Source organism: Dendrobates tinctorius, unplaced genomic scaffold (assembly GCF_039654945.1).
Source record: "Dendrobates tinctorius isolate UK_male_01 unplaced genomic scaffold, ASM3965494v1 ptg000114l, whole genome shotgun sequence".
Taxonomy (NCBI): domain Eukaryota; kingdom Metazoa; phylum Chordata; class Amphibia; order Anura; family Dendrobatidae; genus Dendrobates; species Dendrobates tinctorius.
In genome coordinates, this window is record NW_027361782.1 from 3,118,138 (window position 1) to 3,144,146 (window position 26,009).

Genomic DNA, 26,009 nt, shown 5'->3' on the forward strand with positions numbered 1-26,009 from the left:
GTGGGCTTCTAATCATTGGTCCCCCTCAGTCAGAACCAGACATCTTCACCTTCTGAAGTGGGAGAACACCAATAAGGCAATGGACTCCTCAGCAGTTAATGAGAAAATTCTGGGGATGATCATGATTGGGGTAAAACGCCCTAATGTGGGATAATCCCACCTTCAGTTTGCAGATTGCCTCAATCCACCCACATTACAGTCATGTAGCTGTAGATCTGCACCGATGGGTCTACAAGCAAGTCAATGGATGCCCTTTCCAACGTGCCACATAGAAAGACAGGACTAGAAGAAGGTGGCGCAGTGGTGCACAGATCCTGCAGCATATTGCAGTGACCATAATAACTGTCCTGTGTATGACATGTATACGGGATTATACCACCTGATAATGTACCTATGCATTACATGTACACAGGATTAATGCACCTGATAACGTCCCTATATATGACGTATGCGGGGTTGTCCCACATGATGAGGTCTCTGTGTATGACATATACACGGGATTATCTCACCCTATGATGCCCTGTGTATGACAGCTACATGGGATTATCTCACCTGATAACCATTTCATATTATTTCTCGGGCTACAGTACTATAAAGTCTTAATTATCCAGATGTCTATTTTCAGCAAGCCAGGAGGAATAGACTGTTATCTATGTATTGACTTTTGAATTTATGTGTTTCTTTCTGTTTGGTCAAGAAAACACAGACTTTTGTTCGTATAAGCCTGTAATATTGACTAAGTTGACATTTAATGTAACATATTGTGCTCTTATCCTGGATGACTAGTGATAAAGGGTCATGGAACAATGATGTTTACTGATATTTTGATTACACATTGTCCAGGCCAGCCAGTTTGTTGATTTGCAAAATAGAGGAGGAAAAACTATGCAAATAAGATTATATAATCAAGCAATGCGAATTGGTGTCATAACCATTCTTCCCCTTTACCTTTGAATGCTGACTTGAAGGACATTTGTTAATTATAAAAATGATAGACACTTCCATAGATTCAGCCAATACCTCAAGATATTCAGACAGCCAAGAGATCCATAGACCCAAAGAACCAGATGTAAAAGGAGAGCAGGCGTTCGATGGGATGATCCATGGTCCATGCGGTTTCAGTTAGCGTACCAAGGCACCCGATGATCTTCCCTTGTCTCCGTCCTTGTGACATGCATGTGGGATTATCCCACCTGGTAACATCCCTGTGTATGACCTGTATGTGGGATTATCCCACCTGATAACGTCCCTGTATGACATGTATGCAGGATTATCCCATTTGATAACGTCCCTGTGTATGACATGTACGCAGGATTATTCCACTTGATAACATCCCTTTGTATGACATGTACGCAAGATTATCCCACCTGAAAATATCCATGTGTGTGACATGTACACAGGATTATCCCAAATGTTGACAACCCTGTGTAGGACATGTGTGGAGACACGGATGCCCTGGTCCACTAGCCAAAACCGCATGGACCAGGGATCCTCCCGCTGAACACCCGCTCTCCTTTAACATGGGCGTAACGCAACTCAGACAACAAAGGGTGAGGTTAAAACAGTGCGGCAATGCTTTATTAAACCACAAAACAGGCATATAACATTTAGAACAGTTCCAGCAAAATACCCCAAGATAGGGCACATTACAGAGTCTCATCCTTCTGCTGATTCCCAGGGACAAGAACAGTTGTTACTTCACAGCTTCCACGGTCGATTACCCCACCTGCGGCACACACAGAGAGGAGATAATGACAAGCTTAGGAAGATGACAGTCCATTGAGGTACAAGACCAGTTGACCAGAGGGTCACAAACTGGCTTCTCCGAACAACTTCATGGAGCAAGGCGATCGGCGGGTCCCAATCCTGGCTTTCTCCAAATGTATCCATGGAGTCATGATGGTCAATACAACTGATCTGTATTTTTCCATGCCAGTGCCGTAGTCCCCTAAACTGACATCCTGTAGTGTCTCAAATCTTTGTCCCTCGTGATGGAGCCATGATATCATGGGTGCTGTCCTGTAAAGTGTCTCTGGTCCTTTGGGTGTTTGGATGTCTTGGCTGAATATCTGTTTCTCTCATCATACAGAGACGTATAACCTCTTTTTATAGTTAACAATTGTCCTTCATTCAGTATTCACAGGTAAAGGTGAAGAGATCAAGTTGCATTATTTAATTATTTAATCTATTTGCATAGTTTTTCCTCTATTTTAAAAGTCAACAAACAAGCTGTCATGTCTGCCTTGTCTGTTTTGCCTCAAGAACCCCTGGAGCGGTGTGCATGCGCATCTCGTGTCTGCTATCCTGCATGTTCCCTAGAGCAGTGTGCACACTCACCTTATGTCTGTTGTGCCTGCGTTTCTGCTCTGCCTTCTGTGATCATCTCGTCATGTCTAGAATCCCTGATCATGTGTCCTTCCTATGTTCTAGCATAGGCTGGTTCTGCATTCGTCTCTGCATGTCTGAAACCCTGATCATGTGACCTTTCCTAGGATCCTGCACTGTCCGGTTCTGCAATCGTTTCTGCATGTCTGAAACCCTGATCATGTGACCTTTCCTAGGATCCTGCACTGTCCGGTTCTGCAATCATCCCTTCATGTCTGGAACCCTGATCATGTGACTGCGCTCTGTGATCCTAGAGGATCTGAACTTGAAGCTCTTCCCTGGTCCTGACCCGGAAGTGGTGGTGCTATGCCCTATATCAGACCGCCCCTTCCTATGCTCAGGGCCTGAGTATTGTGTTGCTTCCCTGCATGGCTGCTTGGTCTGCTGGGTCGCTCCCTCTATTCTGTGTCCTTGCACTCTGCTCTGCCGTGCGTCTCTGCACACGCTCCGTGCTCGTATTCCGTCTCTTGTCTTGTGCTTTGTCTCATGTTGCCCTCTGTGCTCTGTTTGTCCTCGCTATGTCTTCTTGTTATGTCCATTCTGTACCCTGTCGCTGGCGTGTCTTCCTACACGTGCAGGCCTCCGCTCTGTACCCTGTCTAGTCCAAATGTTCTCCCTTGGCCCGGCTCTGGGCTTCTGCCTACGCTCCGCTGCTAGACTCTGTCCATGTCCCTGACGTGTCTGTCTACACGTGCAGGCCTCCGTTCTGTGCTCTGTCCCTGGCGTGCCCCTCGGTATGCGCAGGCCTCGCCTTGTACTTTGCCTCTGGCATGTCCTTTGCATGCACAGGGTCCTGTCTACTACTCTATGCCTTGTCTCTGATACTTCGTGCGCTCTTGCACTTTTCGTACTAGGCTTTGCCGTGCTGTCTCGCATGCGTCTCTGTCCTGTACCTATGCCTAGCCCTGCCTTGTGGCTCCGTGCCTCTGTGCACGTGCCTGGTCGCCTGTGCCTGCCTGTTGTGCCTCAGCCGTGCCGCCGCTAGTCGTGCTCGCCTGTGTGCCTCAGCCGTGCCCGTTGTCCAGTGCTATAGTGGTTTCCGGCTGCGTGGCCGCAGCTGTGCCGCCTCTAGTCATGCCCACCTACTTATGCCATCATCGGTACCACCTGCCGGTGCCCCCAGCTGTGGTCTCCGTGCTCCCTTGCACGCACGCTGGTTCTCGCACTGTGCCTTTTCGTGCTACTCTTGCACAAAGTCTTTTGCTCTCTTTGCTCTGCTCTGAACCCTAGTTTTCCTGCCGGATTCCGTAACCTGCCGACCGCTGCCAGAGGTCCGGACCTAGATGACTGCGGCCTGATGTCCGGAGCTGATGTCCGTAGCCTGATTCCTGGACCCTGTTGGTTGACGCCAGCACCCCGGATTCCGATGCCATTGAACCCATCCCTGTCGTGCCCTCGCACGCGCAGGCCACCATCCTTGTGCTCCTCCCTGGCGTGCCCTCGCAGGCGCAGGCCTCCGTCCTTGTACCCATCCCTGGCATGCCCCTCGGCATGCGCAGGTCTCCGTTCTGTGAATGTGATCCTGGCGTGTCTCCTTGCACGCACCCTGTTTTGTCTCCTAGTTTGTCTGCCGGATTCCTGAAGCCAGCTGACTACTGCCGGAGGTCTGGAGCCAGATGTCTACACTCTGATGCCTGGACCCTGTCACACCTTGCCAGCCTTCCGTAGTCCGATTCCTCACACCCTGCCTTGGACTTTGGCGTGCCCTGGCACGCACCTTGTTATATGGATTCTGTGTGTTCACGTTTTGCACCTGTTTTACCTTGAAGAGTTCCTCATGCCTTGGACCTCGGCTTGCCCTTGCACGCATCTTGTTTTGTGTTCTTTGTGTGTTCACCTTTGCACCTGTTGTACCCTGAAGTGTTCCTGAATGAAGTTTACTTGAACTAATGCCTTGTCTTCTCTTGCTTCCTGAGCCGGCCGTCTGGTCCAGCAGCCGTGGTGGCTCACCCCCTTGGTCTTGCCTCTGACACTCCCTGAATAGGGGGTGGTTCCTCACTAGGTCAGCTCGCCCTAGGTGGGTGGGTGCCACGGCCCAGAGGGTCCACTCATTCAAAGAAAAATGACTCAGCATAAGCTGATGCTCGTCATACAAGCTGGCATGGACAATGTGTAATCAACATATCAGCAAACATCATTGTTCCATGACCCTTTATCACTAGTCATCCAGGATAAGAGCACAATATGTTACATGAAATGTCAACTTAGTCAATATTGCAGGCTTATACAAACAAAAGTCTGTGTTTTGTTAACCAACCAGAAAGAAACACATAAATTCAAACGTCAACATACAGATAACAGTCTATTCCTCCTAGCTTGCTGAAAATAGATGTCTGGTTAATTAAGATACAATGCTGTGTCCTTGCAACATGTATGCGGGATTATCCCACCTGATAACATCCCTGTGTATGACATGTACCCGGGATTATCCCATCTGATAACGTCCCTGTGTATAACGTATGCAAGATTATCCCACCTGATAACATCCCAGTGTATGACATGTACTCGGGATTATCCCACCCGATGACGTTCCTTGTGTATGAGCTGTATGCAGGATTATCCCACCTGATAACGCCGCTGTGTATGACATGTATGCAGAATTATCCCACCTGATAATGCCCCTGTGTATGATTGTGTGCACGATTATCCCACTTGATAATGTCCCTGTGTATGAAGTGTGCTGGATTATGCCACCCGATAATGTCCCTGTATATGACATGTACGCGGGATTATCCCACCTGATAACCATTTTATACTATTTCTCAGGCCACAGTACTATAAAGTCATAGATGAATGTGTTGGACAAATCGTGTTACAATGTGGCGGAATGGATCCCGACTTCAAATACAAGGGACGTCTGGATGTGGAGTTCACTCATCTCGTAGGTGAGAGCGATGTCTGTTGTTGGCAGATTCCCTGCCGCTGCCAGAAGGAGATGAGCACTGTGTGCGGTAACCTGTGCTCTGCACAACATCAGCCTGTGATTCAATTAATTCCTGCAGTAAAAATGGCTGAGTATAAAATTCACTTCTGGTGTAATATTATATGTAATCCCACAGTTCATCTGTCTTCCTACAACATTCCTAAACAATTTTCTTATAATCCCGCAGATTACCTATAATCCGTCAGTTTTCCTATAATCTGGCAGATTACCTATTATTCTGCAGTTTTCCTGTAATCCAGCAAATTACCTATAATCCGTCAGATTACCTATAATACATCAGTTTTCCTATCCATCAGATTACCTAATATCTGTCAGATTACCTAAAATCCAGCAGATTACCTATAATCCAGCAGATTACCTATAATGCTTCAGTTTAACTATAATCCGGCACATTACCTATAATCTGGCACATTACCTATAATCCGACAGAATACCTATAATCCTGTAGAATACCTATAATCAAGCAGTTTCCTATAATCCGGCAGATTTCCAGTAATCCGACAGATTTCTTATATTCCGGCAGATTTCCTATAGTCCAGCAGTTTCCTATAATACGGCAGTTTGCCTGTGCTCTGTCTATAACCAGATTGCATATAACACCGCTGTTTCCTTATAATCCCACACTTATAACGTGTTCTTTCTGTTCTCACAGATTCCTTGGTGGATAAAGCAAAGGTTGAGGAGAGTGAGCAGAAAGCGTCTGAGTTCTCCAAGAAGGTGAAGCCATTTATCATGGTGTTCGATGATTCGGATGCCTTTAGAGGCCGTTTTCCCTTCCAGGATGGAGGCATTATTGATTTTCTGCAATTTAACGATCCTTGTCAGTGTCACAGAGGCCAATACTGATGTATCGGCGTGGTGACGGCTGCCATTTTGGGGTCTGCTGTATGATTTTTACTAAATTCTGTAGCTGAAATTCCAGAGCACATGAGGTGCCATCTCCCCCAGTCATCCGCCCGCAGGAGTCGCCAATCCAATATCCTTTACTATCACTACCGGATCGTTTATCTGCACATTGGACATGGAGGGATTGTAAGGGCCCCTGTCATCCCTCATCATGGAGTCGGATGCAGAGAGGACTCCCCGCTGCTGGCCGTGTGATCAGTGATGTCATCAGTAAGGTCACTTATTTGTCATGTTATTGGGCCAGCAGCTTGGGGGCCACCCAGACCCCTCAGCACTACTTGGTGCGTCCCACCACATCCGCCACGACAGGAGTGAGATCCTGCTTCTTGCCTGGCATCATCCAGAGCTCTTCCTTTATTAGCCGGCCTGACATGATGCCTTATCATTGGTCTTGCTCAGGTGGCTGGTTGCTGTAATTATGGAGCCCAACCACGAGATTCAGAGGTGTCCACTTTCTCCAGATCTATCAGCTTCTTGGGTAAATTCATGCATAATCCTCCATCAAAGCTCTTACTAGTATGCTGAGAGAGCAGTGATGCCCGGCACTAGTCCAGTGTAGCCAGAGGGCCGGAGGCTACGATGATTTCCTAAGAAGAGTTTAATCTAATCACGGACACCGGGCCACTGCAACAATGAAGCCATAGGTCTGAGAATAAATCAGGTACTTTACAAGGACTAAAGAAAATAATACAGGTACAAAAAAGAGAAAAACACCCAACATTCAACACAAGAAGTCATGGAAAGATATCAAAGACACATACGGGATAAAGAAACCTGAAGATCTGGAGCCATAGACATGAATTCCACTCCGCCCCAGGATCTTATTTGTCAGAGCCGCATTGAGACATTCTATGAGGCTGGGAGCGGAGGCCGTTGCTGCTCCTCAATCCTTCCATGATCATATATAATACACATAGACATGACTTGCGCTCCGCCCCAGGATCTCATGTGACGGAGCCACCCTGAGACATCATCCTACGAGACTTGGAGCGAAGGCCGGTTCTCCTCAATCCTTCTGCGGCCAATCGGACCATATACAATACACATACACACATTTGCATTTTCTTCGCTGACTGCCTTGACCTGAGACTGTTCAGTCCATTCTTGGCCTGAATGGTGGAGGAAGGAGCAGTCGGCTCTGGCTCCTCCGCTCTATTCAGCCATATACACCGATCCACTGGGATAGTGGGAGATTTTGCTAAATGAAATTCTCACTGGACAATCGGTAACAATCCCGAAAAGAAGGAAGAATTGGAAGCATTTAAATAGACTAGGATGGATGAACACAGAACTTAATCACTTGTTAAAAAGGCAAAAAGAAATATATATCAAATGGAAAGAGGGGATTTATCTAAAGAAGAATATAATGCTGTTTGCAGGGAATGCAGTGCAAGAGTTAGAAGAGCTAAAGCCAGTAATGAAGTAAGGCTTGCAAGGGAGACCAAAAGCAGCAAAAAAGGATTTTGGGGGTATTTCAAAAGTAAAAGAAAAGTCAAAGATGCTATAGGATTTCTACAGGATGAAAAGGGTGAAGTGGCCAAAAATGATGTTAAGAAGCCAAACTATTAAATTTCTATTTATCTGTGTTCTCTAAGAAAGCAATTGTAACATCAACTGATCTTCATGGCGCCAATGAAGGAATAAAAGAATCCACACTATCTATAAACAGAGAGATGGTGAGGGAACACTGAGCTAATTTACATCTCCTGGTCCAGATAAATTACATCCTGTGGTGCTTAAAGAGTTAGCAGAGGAAATTGCAGGACCACTAGCCAGAATCTATGAAAAATCCTGGAAAACAGGAGAAGTCCCAGAGGATTGGAGAAGGGAAAATGTTGTCCCTATCTTCACAAAAGGAAAGACAATGAAGCCAGGAAATTACAGGTCAGTGAGCCTTACTTCTATGCCAGGAAGGATCTGTGAACAAATTATTAAACAGCATGTACAGTATGTAAGTACTTGGATAAGAATACAGTAATCAACCAGAGCCAGCATGGGTTTGTAGCAAACAAGTCATGTCAGACTAATCTAATTTCCTTCTATGATGGAATCACTGACTGGGTGGATCAGATAAATGCGGTAGATATAGTATGTCTCAACTTCAGCAAACCATTTGATAAAGTATCTCACACTATCCTTATTGAAAAAATGACCAAGAATGGAATTGACAAGACTATGGTTAGGTGGATTCATAACTGGCTCAGTGATCACACTTAAAGAGTGGTAACAAATGACTGCACATCCAATTGGAAAAGTGTTTCAAGTGGGGAACCACAAGGCTCTGTCCTGGACCCTGTGTTACAAGTGGGGTACCACAAGGCTCTGTCCTGGTCCCAGTGTTGTTCAACATTTTTATAAATGATCTAGATAAAGGAACTGAAGGTAAACTAATCAAATTTGCAGACGATGCAAAGCTAGGAGAGGTAGCTAACACTAGAGAAGACACAGCACGTGTGAAAAAGACTTGGGTATACTAATAGATCATCGACTGCACATGCGTCAACAGTCTGATGCAGCAGCAAAAAAGGCAAACACAGTTCTAGGATGTATTAAGAGAAGCATTGAGTCAAGATCACGTGAAGTCATTATCCCCCTCTACTCCTCCTTCGTCAGGCATCATCTGAAATATTGTGTCCAGTTCTGGGAGCAAGAGCACTAGTGTTTAGCATTCCGATACCGCAAGTATCGGGTATCGGCCGATACTTGCTGTATCGGAATTCCGATACCGACTTCCGATATTTTTTCAATATCGGAAGTCGGCATCGGAATCGGAAGTTCAAAGTTGATTGACAGCCGAAATGACGTCATCATGATGCGCGGTGTGTGCGCATCATGATGCGCCGTCATTTTGGGCCTTCCGGGGGTCTCTGCCGGCCTGCCGGGGGGCTGTGTGGACTGCCCGGGGTCTGTACCGGCCTGCCGGGGGGCTGTGCCGGCCTGCCGGTGGTCTGTGCACCCTGTGGGGGTCTGTACCGGCCTGCCGGGGGGCTGTGCCGGCCTGCCGGGGGGCTGTGCTGATGTCCGGGGGTCTGTGCAAGCATCGTCCGATGGGACTACAAGGCCCATCTCGCGATGCCTGCTACCATGACAGTAATTGACACATTAGCCAATGATGGGACAGTAGTAGTCCCATCATCCGGCTAATGTGTTAAATGTTAAAAAAAAAAAAAAAAAAAAAAATAATACTACATACATACTACATACATACTACATGCATGCTACATACATACTACATGCTACATACATACTACATATATACTACATGCATGCTACATACATACTACATGCTACATACATACTACATATATACTACATGCATGCTACATACATACTGCATGCTACATACATACCACATATATACTACATACATACTACATGCATGCTACATACATACTACATACATACTACATGCATGCTACATGCATGCTACATGCTACATACATAACACATATATACTACATGCATGCTACATACATACTACATGCTACATACATAACACATATATACTACATGCATGCTACATACATACTACATATATACTACATGCATGCTACATACATACTGCATGCTACATACATACCACATATATACTACATACATACTACATGCATGCTACATACATACTACATACATACTACATACATACTACATGCATGCTACATGCATGCTACATGCTACATACATAACACATATATACTACATGCATGCTACATACATACTACATGCTACATACATAACACATATATACTACATGCATGCTACATACATACTACATGCTACATATATACTACATGCATGCTACATACATACTACATACATACTACATACATACTACATGCATGCTACATACATACTACATGCTACATACATACCACATACATAGTACATACATACTACATACATACTACATGCATGCTACATACATACTACATGCTACATACATACTACATATATACTACATGCATGCTACATACATACTGCATGCTACATACATACTACATACATACTACATGCATGCTACATACATACTACATACATACTACATGCTACATACATACCACATATATACTACATACATGCTACATACATACTACATGCTACATACATACCACATATATACTACATACATACTACATGCATGCTACATACAATACATACATAGACATACAGTACATATAACATAGAGTAACATACTTACCAATACTTGTCACATTGTTCCCCGAAGCCATTGTCTTTTACGGAATAAATATTAACATAACAAACCACAAAAATACTCACCCACGATCCGAAGCAGTCCACGAGTGTGTCCCACGACGATCTTGGGTAGAGAACTGCAGCATCAGCTGATGCTGCCGTTCTCTACGGGCTGCAGGAATCCAATGACGGAAGGTAGGTATCCTTCCGCACTGTATTCCTCCGCCACTTAAAAAAAAAAAGTCCCTAGTCTCACTTTATGCCATTGCTGCGTGGGAAATTCCCACACAGCATGCAGCATCAGCATGGACCCGGTACCTTATCTCGTGCTGTCTCCCTGTCTGAACTCTGTCCTACCTTTGTCTTCCTGTCTGTGGTTCCTTTCCCTGCTGTGTCTTTCCCTGTGTCCGCCCTGTTTGTGCGCTGCACCCTTGCAGGCACCGCCTGCTCTGCACCCTTGCAGGCTCCACCTGCTCTGCATACTACATACATACTACATACATACTACATGCTACATACATACTACATATATACTACATGCATGCTATAGGGAAATGCTGTAGGGAAATGCTGTAGGGAAATTCCCACACAGCAATGGCATAAAGTGAGACTAGGGACTTTTTTTTTTTTTAAGTGGCGGAGGAATACAGTGCGGAAGGATACCTACCTTCCATCATTGGATTCCTGCAGCCCGTAGAGAACGGCAGCATCAGCTGATGCTGCAGTTCTCTACCCAAGATCGTCGTGGGACACACTCGTGGACTGCTTCGGATTGTGGGTGAGTATTTTTGTGGTTTGTTATGTTAATATTTATTCCGTAAAAGACAATGGCTTCGGGGAACAATGTGACAAGTATTGGTAAGTATGTTACTCTATGTTATATGTACTGTATGTCTATGTATGTATTGTATGAATGTATTGTATGTAGTATGTATGTAGTATATATGTGGTATGTATGTAGCATGTAGTATGTATGTAGTATGTATGTAGCATGCATGTAGCATGCAGTATGTATGTAGCATGCATGTAGTATATATGTAGTATGTATGTAGCATGTAGTATGTAGTATGTATGTAGTATGTATGTGGTATGTATGTAGCATGTAGTATGTATGTAGCATGCATGTAGTATGTATGTAGTATGTATGTGGTATGTATGTAGCATGTAGTATGTATGTAGCATGCATGTAGTATATATGTAGTATGTATGTAGCATGTAGTATGTATGTAGCATGCATGTAGTATGTATGTAGTATGTATGTGGTATGTATGTAGCATGTAGTATGTATGTAGCATGCATGTAGTATATATGTGTTATGTATGTAGCATGTAGCATGCATGTAGCATGCATGTAGTATGTATGTAGTATGTATGTGGTATGTATGTAGCATGTAGCATGCATGTAGTATGTATGTAGTATATATGTGGTATGTATGTAGCATGTAGTATGTATGTAGCATGCAGTATGTATGTAGCATGCATGTAGTATATATGTAGTATGTATGTAGCATGCATGTAGTATATATGTAGTATGTATGTAGCATGTAGTATATATGTAGTATGCATGTTGCATGCATGTAGTATATATGTAGTATGTATGTTGCATGTAGTATATATGTAGTATGAATGTAGCATGTATGTAGTATGTAGTATGAATGTAGCATGTATGTAGCATGCATGTTGCATGTAGTATATATGTAGTATGTATGTTACATGTAGTATGCATGTTGTATGTATGTAGCATGTATGTAGCATGTAATTTTTTTTTATTTTTTTTTTTTACATTCAACACATTAGCCGGATGATGGGACTACTACTGTCCCATCATTGGCTAATGTGTCAATCACTGTCATGGTAGCAGGCATCGCCCGATGGGACTTGTAGTCCCATCGGACGATGCCTGCACAGACCCCCGAAGCCTGCACAGACCACCGGCAGGCCGGCACAGCCCCCCGGAGCCTGCACAGACCACCGGCAGGCCGGCACAGCCCCCCGGAGCCTGCACAGCCCCCCGGCAGGCCGGCACAGCCCCCCGGCAGGCCGGCACAGCCCACCGGAGCCTGCACAGACCACCGGCAGGCCGGCACAGCCCCCCGGCAGGCCGGCACAGACCACCGGAGCCTGCACAGACCCCCTGGCAGGCCGGCACAGCCCCCCGAAAGGCCCGTACAGACCCCAGAGAGGCTGTACAAGGCAAAAACAGGGTTTTTCTTATTCCGATACCGGAAGTCCCATAGACTTGAATGGGACTTCCGGTATCGGAATCGGCGATACCGATACTTTTTTAAGATCGGCCGATCCATTCCGATCCGATACTTTGAAGTATCGGACGGTATCGCTCAACTCTAAAGAGCACCATTGATTAAAATTGACATTAATAAACTGGAGCAAGTTCAGAGAAGAGCAACCAACCAGGATGGTGAGAGGATTGCAAAGTATGTCATACACGGAACGGTTAAAGGATCTAGGAATGTTCAGCTTGCAAAAAAGAAGGCTAAGAGGTGACTTAATAGCTATCTACAAACATCTGAAAGGCAGTCACCATGTAGAGTGATCATCATTATTCTCATTTGCACATGGAAACACAAGAAGCAATGGAATCAAACTGAAAGGGAGAAGACTCAGTGTAACAACCCTGCTGGCATCACTGCATGGCCTCCCATCCCCCGCACACCAACTTACTCACTGCTCCAGGTCATGCTGTGATTTCTGTTTGCTACCAGCTCCATGCGCTATGCCTCTTGTCTCCTGCTTTCTCTCTTCATGCTTCCTGACTGTGTGTATAGGGGGGCGGCGCCTGAACTCTCTGCTTCTTATGGAGTCAGGGTGCACCTGGCTAATGTGTCCCTGACCAATTAACTAGAGCCCTCTACTATTTAGGCCTGCCCCAACCACTGGAACATTGCCTATGCAATGTCTAAACTCAGTATCTTGTTACTGAGCCTGCCAGGTCCTCTCCTGTGTATCTCTTCCTTCTCTGGAGGAATACTCTTAGCCTTGCTTAGTATTCTCTGTCTGCCCACCAGGAGGCAGAATATCCTGGCCTCTGTGTCTCCGTCCTAGCTTTGTCTTACCTAACCTTCCGCCTCCAGGAGGCAGCATTCCTGGACCCGGTACCTTGTCTCGTGCTGTCTCCCTGTCTGAACTCTGTCCTACCTTTGTCTTCCTGTCTGTGGTTCCTTTCCCTGCTGTGTCTTTCCCTGTGTCCGCCCTGTTTGTGCGCTGCACCCTTGCAGGCACCGCCTGCTCTGCACCCTTGCAGGCTCCACCTGCTCTGCACTCTTGCAAGCTCCGCCTACTCTGCACTCTTGCAAGATCCGCCTACTCTACGCTCTTGCAAGCTCCGCCTACTATGCACTCTTGCAAGCTCTGCCTACTCTGCACTCCTGCTTTGTCATATTCCACTCCCTACTATCAGTACCCGTACCTGCACCTTCTGTGTGAACATGACCCTACCTGTTCCTCCATATTCCATTCCTTCCAACCAGTACCCTCTCCTGCTGTGTGAACAGGTCCGTACCTGTTCCTTCAGACAACACACCTGCCTGCCCTGTGTCTCAAGCCATGCCTGCCTGCCCTGTGTCTCGTCCGTGCCAGCCTGCCCTGCGTCTCCAAGCCATGCCTGCCTGCCAGTGTCTCCAAGCCGTGCCTGCTTGCCCTGTGTCTCAGCCGTGCCTGCTTGCCCTGTGTCTCAGTCATGCCTGCTTGCCCTGTGTCTCAGCCTGCCTGTCAGTCACACCTGTCCAAGTGACTTGTCCCCGAGTGGGCTCAGCAGCCACAGCCAGACACCACCCTGGAGTGGCACCCAGCAGCCACAACACCCCGGCTCACGCCAATCAGCCAAGGCGCGAGCGTGACACTCAGATTAGACATTTTTGACAGTGAGGGTGATGAATGAGTGGAACAGGCAGCCATGAGATGTGGTGAGTTTTCCTTCAAGTCTTCACACAGAGGCTGGACATACATCTATCTGAGATGGTTTAGTGACTCCTGCATTGAGCAGGGGGTTGGACATGATGACCCTGGAGGTCCCTTCAAACTCTGACATTCTAGGACTCTATGATCTTCCAAACTCCGGACAATCCCAAGAGTCTGCGACAGTTGGACGTATACATATCCTCAGCTTCATAGATATCCTTTATATCTTAGTGCACCACGTATTGTGCTCTGATCACATGATCCATTACCAATGCAGCAACAATGGCTGCACAGTTCGGTTTCCATTTTGCATCTGTTTTTGCTCCATTAGTGACATTTTTCCCAGAGGTGTCTCTGGGACCTCGAGTTCAGGGCGAGAGCAGCCATAAAACTCCTTGGACGCATTTGAACCTTAAAGACGATAAGCGATGACAGATGACTATCCATTTCCATAGGCCTCAGTATTAATAACAGAACGAGTTGTCCGTTTTTGGGCAAGTTGTGCAGGCTGCAGCTGCAAAGGAAGCAAATGGATCTAAAAAACAGAAATGATTTTTGCACATGTGAACAGAGCTTTATTGAAAGGATAAAACCAATGACTCTGCCTATTCGAGGGGGTTTTACAATTTCCAAAAACTTTTCTTCATTGGTTTAGCTCGTTGTAAAACAAGAAACTGATGTGGACTCGCCCTCCTGTGTCAGTTGGCTGCAGTGTTAGTGTCATGTGGACATTGCTGCAGCCAATCACTACGCTTAGTTGCTTGACCAATGTAGATGACACAAGCCTTTAATGCTTCCTTACACATTAGATCAAGGTTGGCCAAACCACCGATATTATGGGTCACAGATGCAAAGTGAATGGGCCTCCCGATGCCTGACTGTGGCGTTCTGCCTCATAAGTCAGTCATTGTACCCTACAGATATGCTCACAATGTCTGGTAGGAGCCTATAGGGGATTCTGGGGCCACTGCTCCGTATTAGATGTGTATGCAGCACCCATGCCGGCACTTGCTGCAGTATGGAGGAGCTGCAGCATCTAATGAGCCCGCAGCGCACAGAACACAAACACCTCTGTGATTGACATGCGGAAAAAGCTATTTTAAAAAGTGACATCTTTGAAGTATTTCAAAGGATCTCCAAAGTTCAATGGGAGCAGGCAGGAAATCTTACTTTTCGAAGGCTGCTAGCCGTCTTGGCAAACAATGGATGACAGCAGATTTCCCACTCCTGAGTGGTTTCCAGCTGCGGTTCTTATAGCACCGCTGACACTTTCACAAGTTAAATCTTTTCTTTTCACATTTGAGAATCAGATTCTGGAAGCATCAAAACATTCAAATATGATGTTGTGTGAAGCTCGTGAAGATTTAGCGACCAAAATGTGAAGAAACCGAGAGGAGTCTGACCTGCAGCTTCTCCTTGATGACTCCAGAAGCTTCTAGAAATGAAGAATGGAAAGATGGAAATTATTTAGATTTCTCTTAAACCTGTTCCTAGATGAGGACGACAGCCGGCGACGCAAAGTTGGAAAGGAATCATTTACATCAAATGCTGAAAATATCAGTTGAGGGTTTTGTTGGAGTAATAATCCCGGGGTCGAGACTGGACGGCTGATCTGTAGGGACGGACGAGTCGGGGTATGATGACTAATGTTGGTAAAGAGGGAAAAAGAGCACAAAAATGCCAACGTAAGAACAGTTTTATCGAGAAGGCATAGACATTGGTGGAGGATTTATTGATATTACATTGTGCATTTATCAATCACACTGGTAAAAATTCTTTCAAAGATTAATTAAAATAATGTTTATTTAATCATTGATCAGTCTTTAAAGTACAAGAAACTTTGTAATTTACTCCATTACCTTATTTTGCTTCCTTCTCTCTCAAGCATCATAATGAAAGAGGCCTCTGTAAGCGCAAAATGACTGTTCAAACCAAGCACAGGCACTTGGTGCACAAAAGCACTACCAAACATATAACTGCACCTCCCCAACTGCTTGTTTTCCATTCATCTTTGCCCTTATCAGACGCTATGAAGCCAGAACTGTCAATCAAAGAGGAGGAGGGTGATGATGGATCTAAAAAGAACCATGATGCTCCCGGATATGGTTTGAACAGTCAATATGTGCTGACAGAGGCCCTTTAACTGACTAGTTCCATTTTATAAGCTGCTTTGAACGGCAGCTCTACCAACTACAAGCAATATTTCTAAACACAGTACACTAAATTACTTACACTCTATAGACTATTGGGGTGACACCTCCAGCGAGTGCTTTCTGTAGACTGGGTAGATTATTGGGGGTGTCGTCTCAGACAAGTGTTTTCTGAAGATGGGTAGATTATTGGGGGTAATTCCTCAGATGAGGGTTTTCTGTAGATGGGGTAGATTATTGGGGGTGACAGTACAGACGGTTGTTTTCTGAAGATGCATAGATTTGGGGTGACGCCTCAGACGAGTGTTTTCTGTAGACAGGGTAGATTATTGGGGCTGACACCTCAGACAAGTTATTTTTGTAAACGGGGTATTGGGGGTGTCGTCTCAGATGAGTGCTTTATGGAATCTGGGTAATCTGGGTAGATTATTGGGGGCTACACCTCGCATTAGTATTTTCTATAGGCAGCTTATTCTGTGCAACACCTTGGATGACTGTTTTCTGTAGACAGTTAGATTATTTGGAGGATGCCTCGGACGAGTGTTTTCTGTAGACAGTTAGATCTTTGGGGGTGATGCCTCGGATAATTATTTTCTGTAGATGAGGTAGATTATTGGGGGCGAAACCTCGGACGAGTGTTTTCTGTGGACTGAATAGATTATTGGGGGTGATGCCTCAGACGAGTTTTTTCTGTAGACTGGATAGATTATTGGAGATGACGCCTCGGACAAGTTTTTTCTGTAAATGGGATAGATTATTGTGGGTCATACCTCGGACAAGTGTTTTCTGTAGACGGAGTAGATTATTGTGGGTGACACCTCAGATGAGTGTTTTCTGTCGACGGAGTAGATTATTGGGGGTGACAGTACAGACCAGTGTCTTCTGAAGATGGGCAGATTATTGAGGGTGATTCCTCAAACGAATGTTTTCTGTATAAAGGGTAGATTAATGAAGGTAACACCTCGGACAAGTGATTTCTGTAGACTGGGTACATAATTGGAGTTAACAATTCGGATGAGTGATTTTTGAAGACTGGGTAGATTGAGGATAACGCCTTGGATGAGTATTTGTTGTAGACAGTTAGATTTTTGTTGGTCATAACTTGGACGAGTATTTTCAGTAAACTGGGTAGATTATTGGAGTCGACTCCTTGGACACGTGTTTTCTGTAGATGCAGTAGATTATATTGGGGGTGACGCCTTGAACAAGTGTTTTCTGTAGACAGATTATTGGGGGTGATGCCTCAGACAAGTGTATTCTGTAGATGGGGTAATTAATGGGGGGCAATGCCCCGGAGAAGTGTTTTTTATGTAGATGGGGTAATTATTGGGGGCGATGCCTTGGGCGATTGTTTTCTGTAGACACAGTAGATTATTTGGGGCGACGCCTTGGACGAGTGTTTTTGGTATACAGATTATTCTGGGCGATGACTAGGACAAATGTTTTCTGTAGACAAGTCTTTTCTGTAGCTGGGGTAAGTTAAAACGGGATGACACCTCGGATGAGTATTTTGTGTAGACTGGGTAGATTATTGAGGGTGACGCCTTGGACAAGTGTTTTCTGTAGACAGTTAGCTTATTGGGGGTTACGCCTCAGACAAGTGGTTTTTTTTTTAGACAGATTATTGGGGGTGATGCCCCGGGGTAGTGATTCTGTAGGCGGATTATATTATTGGGGGGGGGCGTGTTGCCTCGGAGAAGTGTTTTCTGTGGGTGGAGTAAATTAATGGGGGTGACGCCGTGACGCCTTGGACAAGTGTTTTCTGTAGACAGCTAATGGGGAGGATGATGCCCAGGAGATATGTTTTCTGTAAGTGGTGTAGATTATTGGGGGATGTTACCTCTGAGAAATGTTTTCTATGGGCAGAGTAAATTAATGGGAGTGACACACCTTGGACAAGTGTTTTCTTTAGACAGTTAGCTTATTGGGGGTGACTTATTTGAGAAATGTTTTTTGTAGACAGATTATTGGGGTGATGCCCAGGAGAAGTGTTTTCTGTAGGCGGAGTAGATTATTGGAGTTGATGCCTCGGACGAGTGTTATCTGTAGACAGATTATTGGCGGTAACTTCTCAAACAAGTGTTTTCTGTAGACATATTATTGGGGTGACGTCTCGGACGAGTGTTTTCTGTAAGCAGAGTAGATTATTGGGGTTGATTCCTCGGAGAAGTGTTTTCTGTAGATGGATTATTGTGTGGGACGCCTTGGATAAGTGTTTTCTGTAGACAGATTATTAGGGGTGACACCTTGGAGAAGTGTTTTCTGTAGGAGGAGTAGATTATTGGGGTTGATGCCTCAGATGAGTGTTTTCTGTAGACAGTTAGATGTTTGGGGGTGATGCCTCGGATAATTATTTTCTGTAGATGAGGTAGATTATTGCGGGCGACACCTCGGACCAGTGTTTTCTGTGGACTGAATAGACTATTGGGGGTGATGCCTCGGAGAAGTGTTTTCTGTAGATGGATTATTGTGTGGGACGCCTTGGATGAGTGTTTTCTGTAGACAGATTATTAGGGGTGACGCCTTGGAGAAGTGTTTTCTGTAGGAGGAGTAGATTATTGGGGTTGATATCTCGGACGAGTGTTTTCCGTAGACAATTATTGGGGTTGACACCTTTGACGAGTGTTTTCTGTGGACAGTTAGATTATTGGGGGCAACGCCTTGGACAAGTGTTTTCTGCAGACAGTTAGATTATTGAGGGTGATGTCTTTGACAAGTCTTTTCTGTGCACAGTTAGATTATTGGGGCAACGCCTAGGACAAGTGTTTTTTGTAGACAGATTATTGGGGGTGATGTATCGGACGAGTCTTTTCTGTAAACAGTTAGATTATTGAGGGTCACTTCTTGGACAAGTGTTTTCTGTAGACAGATTATTGGGGTTGACGCCTTGGACAAGTGTTTTCTGTGGACAGGTAGATTATTGGGGGTGACACCTCGGATGAGTTTTTGCTGTAGGCGGAGTAGATTATTGGAGGTGACACCTCAGAAGTGTTTTCTGTAGGCAGATTTTTGGGGTGATGCATCAGAGTAGTGTTTTTTGTAGATTTATAGACAGATTATTGGAGGTGATGCCTCGGACGGGTATTTGCTGTACACAGATTCATTGAATGTGTTTCCCTGTGCATCGCCATAATGATGGTAACAAGGGCGATTTACTATATGTAGCAATCGCTGCATAATTTCCTTCTCACCTTATCAAAGTGGCACATTTAGCTCGGAGTCTATTGGAAAATGATGACTTTCTGGTCTGATCCTTACAGTTTGATGAAGAGTTCACGGCACGACAGGAGGCGCAGGCCGAGCTTCAGAAACGAGAGGAGAAAATCAAAGAGTTGGAAACTGAAATCCAGCAGCTGCGAACGCAGGTAATAAAGCAAAATATAGACTTCATGTCAGGAAGAATCGGCACCAGATCATGTATTATTCCCATATAATGAAAATTCCAGTCTTCTCTGATACGTTAACACTTTATTGGTCAAAAATAGAATTGTTTTCATCCCTGCAGCCCCTCTCTGGTGCAAAAAGTCTCTGTATTCAAAGGGTTAAATGACGTTACAGAGTTCAGGGAGTGGTTCCGGTCTGTGGGTATAAAACTTCATCCTTCTGGAATGATAATGCATGCAATCCATCACAAATATCTCACCTCTTCTTGCTGTCAGTTGTAGTTCAGCGGTGTTTACACAGTGTGACAGATAGGCAGGGACCCGCGAAAGTTCAACATAAAATGTCTTTAGTCCAGAAAACTCAGAAAAACAGGCAAGCGATATCCTCCGGTTCGCAGCCAGGTCCTCAAAACAGTCCATGTCCAAACCAACTGCACCGCCATACCTCTTGGGTGCATCAGCTGCTTTAATGTCCCTGGCTCTGTGTTAGCTCCACACAGACCTCGGTGCACAGAGCCTCCTGCTCTGCAGCTTGCAAAAGCAAAACTGACCCACCCAAGACAAAACTGAGAATTTAAATGGGAATCGTGGACATTCTCTCCACTACCAAACCTGCAAATCCCTCCAAAAAAAAAAGCCCATGTCGGATTTTCCTAAAATCTGACTTGGTTATCTACTTTGACCAAGTCCACACTCATTTTTACTTTGCCTTGTAATCACAGATGTTTTGCTGTAATCACAATGCGCTCCAGCGGGTTTAATATGTCTCTATACTCATCTTGGGGGACACATACTGGCTGTCATATATGATCCCCCTTACTGCCTCACACAGTGAATGGAAGCATTTATTGATTTTTATAAATGAGCCCTTCCAGAAGGAATAGAAGTCTCTTTAGTGCCCCTACAGGTGGGCATGATGTAAATCAGACCCAGAAAGTGGGACTAAGGATTCCAAACCAGTGACCGCCTCTGCAGATAGCAGTATTGGGGGACAGTTGGGGTCTCTCTGGTCATGTTTTCGGTTCACTTGGATCAGACTTTTTGTTACAGCCTCCTTTCAGCGGCAGAGGATGCACTTTTCTTCTTTCTGGAGGGGGCTAGTTGGAGGATGCATTGTAAGACTGTCTCCACCAGCTGAATTTCCAATGAAGACCCCGAAAGCAGTAAGACTTGAGCTGACCCGGCTGGCTCACACAGGAGTTGCAGTTAAACGGGCTCTATACTTTAATAGGAATAAAGGTGACAAAAAAGACTGGTGCTGTCAAGCTCCAGTCACCGCTGTATAATGAATGCAAAATCCACAAAATAAGGTGGAGAACTGTGGCGAGAAGAATTCTGCAACTTGGGTGCATCGTAAAAAAAAAATTACAAACCCCCAAAACTGAAATAAATCCCAAGGCCGTACAGGGTCTCGCCACTACCACCTTTGTCGGACATCTCCATCTATGACTGCTCTGTCCAGAAAACCACAACAAGGAGAACACTGAGGATTGCAGCTCTCCAGCCGCAGACATCTGTAACCTAAACTCTAAACAATTTGTGAACAATCAGATAGTTGCTCCATAAATCACATTATAATAATCCTAAACACATTAGAGCCCAATGAGCCGCGGCTCTGGACACGGTGGAGCCATGGCTTAGAAATGTGCGTGGCGCTGTCCCAGACCTGTAACACGAGACTGTAAGAAGGTATCAAAGCAAATGGCTATTAGTGCCAGTGCAGCAAGCAATGTGCGAGATCCCATATATATAGAGTGAGATCCCATATATAATACAGAGAGCGAGATCCCATATATACAGAGAGTGAGATCCCATATATACAGAGCGAGATCTCATATATAGAGAGTGAGATCCCATATATAATCCTATATATATATACAGAGAGCGAGATTCCATATATATAGTGAGATCCTTTGTATACAGAGTGAGAGATCCTATATATACAGAGAGCGAGATCCTATATATACAGAACGAGATCCCATGTATACAGAGAGCGAGATCCCATATATAGAGAGAGTGAGATCCGATATATACAGAGTGAGAGTCCATATATTTATATGGATATACCTGGGTGGGCCATGTATATGGATACACCTAAATAAAATGGAAATGGTTGGTGATATCAACTTGCCGTTTGTGGCACATTAGTATATGGGAGTGGGAAAACTCTTCAAGATGGGTGGTGACCATGGCGGCCATTTTGGATCCAACTTTATAAATGGCCCACCCTGTGTACATACGTGTGTATATATATATATATATATATATATACAGTGGACATATATATATGGGAAGGGGAAAACTTTTCAAGATGGGTGGTGACCATGGCGGCCATTTTGGATCCAACTTTATAAATGGCCCACCCAGGTCTATCCAAATAAATGGCCCACCCTGTGTGCATACGTATGTGTATATATATATATATATATATATATATATATATATATACATACACAGGGTGGTCCAAAAGTACGTGGACAGAAAATAATAACATTTATTTTGATTTCTATATAAAATTATATTTACTAACACAAGCATAACATTGACAATTAAATTTTATTCTGAACAATAATACAAAAGCCCTTAAATTTTATCAACGCAGGTGCTTGAACTGTTTTCCATCACAATTTGCACAGCTTTGAAGTCTGCCTCTTACGCTTCGACAAACATTTTTCCACAAGTCTCTTTGGGTATTAATTTCTTGAAATGCAAGTCTTATGTAATTTTTGAAATCACTGACACTTTTTGGTTTTCGACTATAAACTTTGTCCTTGAGTACTCCCCAAAAGAAAAAATCCATTGGGGTCAAGTCTGGTGAACGTGCTGGCCAATCAAGTGGGCCTCTTCAGCCAATCCATGTATTAGGAAATGTTTCATCAATATACTCGTAGACTACTCTTGAATAATGTGGAGGGGCCCCATCTTGTTTGAAATAAAGGTCATTTGAATTAGGCTGTTGCTGTAAATGGGGAACAACTTGATTCATTAGAATTTCGAGATACTTATCTCCTGTGACTGTTCCATAAAAAATGGTCCAAAAACACCAAAACTTGAAATACCACCCCAAACATTGACACCAGGCTCATTTAGTTGTTGCTCTAATGTTAAATGCATGTTCTCATTATACCATTATACCAGTAAATACAATTATGTGTGGTAATATGGCCAGATAATTTGAATGAAGCTTCATCACTCCACATAATGTTATCTAAAATTACTGGATTTTCTTCAATACTCTTTAAAATCCATTTTCTCCTTCGTCTCATTGGGGGACACAGGTACTGTGGGTGTATGCTACTCCGCCTGGAGGCTGACACTAAGTGGAAAAAAAGAGGTTAGCTCCTCCTCTGCCGTATACACCCTCGCCCCGATTGCGGGCGGAAACCAGTTTTTGCTTAGTGTCTGTTGGAGGCACACGTCGGTCTGTCTCAAGACTGATTTTTTTTTTTCTTCCCCATGAAGATAAGACAGGGACGACGGACCCTATTGAAAGGGTCCGATCTCCCCAAACCAACAAAGGGCGAGCATGTGCGAGTGTCCCTCCACATATCCTCTCCCGCAACAGGGATTTTTTTCCGGATGTTCCATTTTTTCACAATGAAAACGAGATAGGGGTGACGGACCCTATTGAAAGGGTCCGATCTCCCCAAACCAACAACGGGCGAGCACGTGCGAGTGTCCCTCCACGTATCCTCTCCCGCACCGTGGGATATTTTCAGACAACGGAGGTGAGATACGGGTGACGGACCCTATCGAAGGGGTCCGATCTCCCCAAACCAACAACGGGCGACCACGTGTGAGTGTCCCTCCACGTATCCTCTCCCGCACCGTGGGACATGATGCCGGACTTAGTCCTGTCCACCCCAGGGTATTGAAACCCGGGGCTGCACAGAGGCACAAGCGTAGTTTGCGCGGCCCCGCTGCCCCACCAATGCTAAAGACTGCGGGGGGCAGGGTGGCAGACGGTCCCTCTCCTCACCCCTGCAGGGGGTTAGATGGAGCTAGGGTGCCTGCACCGTCCTGGTCGTTTAGGGCCCCCCTCCTCTCTACCTGAGGAATGATGACCAGGAGGGCTCCTGCGGCGTCCAGGGATCTGGTTCCGGAGCGCTTCGGCAGGTCCAGCAGTTTCGCCCCCCCCCAGGGCGGGTGGAGGAATAAATCGAGGCCCCGGCTTCAGCCAGCGCTAGGCCGCCGCCAGAAGTCCCCGCCCCCGGCATTGCGTCACGGTGGCCCCACCCCCGTAGCCTGGGCGGGCGCCTGAAGAAAATTAATTGCCCTGCTTTAGGTCGGAACTAGGCCGCAAAGAAAGGACCGCCCCCGGGATCCTTCTTTTTCTTCCGGGGGCCAGCCTGCAGTACTGGCGCGCAGATTAAAGTGGCGCCTCGAACGCTGAGGACACAGGGGGGACACAGGACTGGGGTAAGTGACTTCGACTCGGATATGCCCCTGGACCTAGATACGCCAGGTGGTCAGGAAACGGTTGACAGTCTCATAGAAGCCGTCAACCAGACTCTGGGGATTGAGGATGATTCCACTCTGGCTGCGGGCCATAAGGTGTCACTTAAACGTGTCAAGCATCCCCATAGAGTATTTTGCACTCACCCTGAATTTGAAGACATAGTGCAAAAACACAGAGAACGGCCGGACAGGCGGTTCTCGGGTCAGAGGGCACTCGAGGTGAAGTACCCTTTTCCCCCGGATCTCCGTAAAAAGTGGACGGAATCCCCAACGGTGGACCCACCGGTGTCGCGCTTGGCTACAAGAACTTTACTATCTGTGCCTAGTGGTTCTTCTATTATGGATCCCACTGATCGTCTCATAGAGAACTTGGCTCGCGCAATGTTTGAGGCATCAGGATCAGCGCTTTCTCCCTCGTTCGCAGCAACGTGGGTAGCCAAAGCCATGATTTCTTGGTCAGAAACTTTGAATAGAGCCTTGCAGGACCTAGGCATACCAGTGGAAGTATCAGAAATCCCAAATCAGATAGCCATGGTGGCGGACTACTTGATTAATGCATCTTTAGATGCGGCCAACTGCTCGGCACTTGCAGCCACAAATGCAATCTCCATTAGGAGAGCGCTATGGTTAAGGACATGGCGGGCTGATTCAGCCTCAAAAAAGTCCTTGACAGCGCTACCTTACCAGTGTGGCCGCCGTCAGAGACAGGCTAGATCAGCTAATCTCCAACTCCACAGGAGGCAAGAGCGGCTTTCTTCCTCAGCAAAAGGCCAAGCCGCCGTTTTGTCATCAGTTACAGGCGTGATTTCGGGCCTTTCGCAACCCCGGGTGGACGACAGTGGACAACAGCGGCCAACTCCGCCGCATCAGGGCATCCCAATCACAATAGGGACCTACAGGTCTCAAATAGAGCTAACCCATTGGGGAGGATGCGTGCTATCCAATCTAGGTTGAGGGGATCCAGATCCCGAAGATCTTCAGCCAAATGACTCGGGGCATGTGTCAGGCGGCACCACCGGGGTAGGCGGCCGCCTACTCTGGTTTCACCACGCCTGGCTCAATTTCACGCACGACGCATGGGTGAGAGAGCTGGTGTCCACAGGGTACAAGATAGAATTTTTCAGGTACCCCCCATGATTTTTTCTGTCCCGGCTTCCCAAAGTGGATACCCGGGCAAGGGCTCTACTAGAAGTCATTGATTCGCTCTCTCACAATGGAGTTATCATTCCAGTACCGGAAAACGAAAAAAGGCGCAGGGCTTCTATTCCAACCTGTTTGCAGTTCCCAAAAAGGACGGGACAGTCAGGCCCATTTTGGATCTAAAGTTCCTGAACAGATTTATCAGGATCAGACATTTCCAGATAGAATCTCTCCATTCAGTCATAGTGGCAATGAGGCAGGGAGAGTATTTGGCCTCTATCGATATCCAGGACGCCTATCTACATATTCCCTTTTTCCCTCCGCATCAAAGGTTTCTACGATTCGTCATCAAAGGTCTACATTTTCAGTTTGCAGCACTGCCCTTTGGGCTAGCCACGGCCCCCAGAGTGTTCACAAAGGTCATGGCAGTCCCCATGGTCATCCTGCACTCCCGGGGCATAGTAGTAGTCCCCTACTTAGATGAACTCTTGGTCAAAGCCCCTTCAAGGCAGGCATGCGAGGAAAGTGTCAG

The 26,009-nt window shown here is 45.7% G+C and overlaps 1 protein-coding gene across 7 annotated transcripts in view; it reads left to right on the plus strand.

Moving 5' to 3' along the window:
* The window catches only part of DIAPH2 (diaphanous related formin 2), a 1,634,550-nt gene that overhangs the window by 443,691 nt on the left and 1,164,850 nt on the right, over window positions 1–26,009 (plus strand). For all 7 annotated transcript variants that reach the window (XM_073589842.1, XM_073589844.1, XM_073589848.1 and 4 more), the window contains 3 exons: window positions 5,152–5,270; window positions 5,982–6,046; window positions 19,757–19,861. In XM_073589842.1, the coding sequence (XP_073445943.1) occupies window positions 5,152–5,270; window positions 5,982–6,046; window positions 19,757–19,861 (289 nt within the window). The remainder of the gene's footprint in view (window positions 1–5,151; window positions 5,271–5,981; window positions 6,047–19,756; window positions 19,862–26,009) is intronic.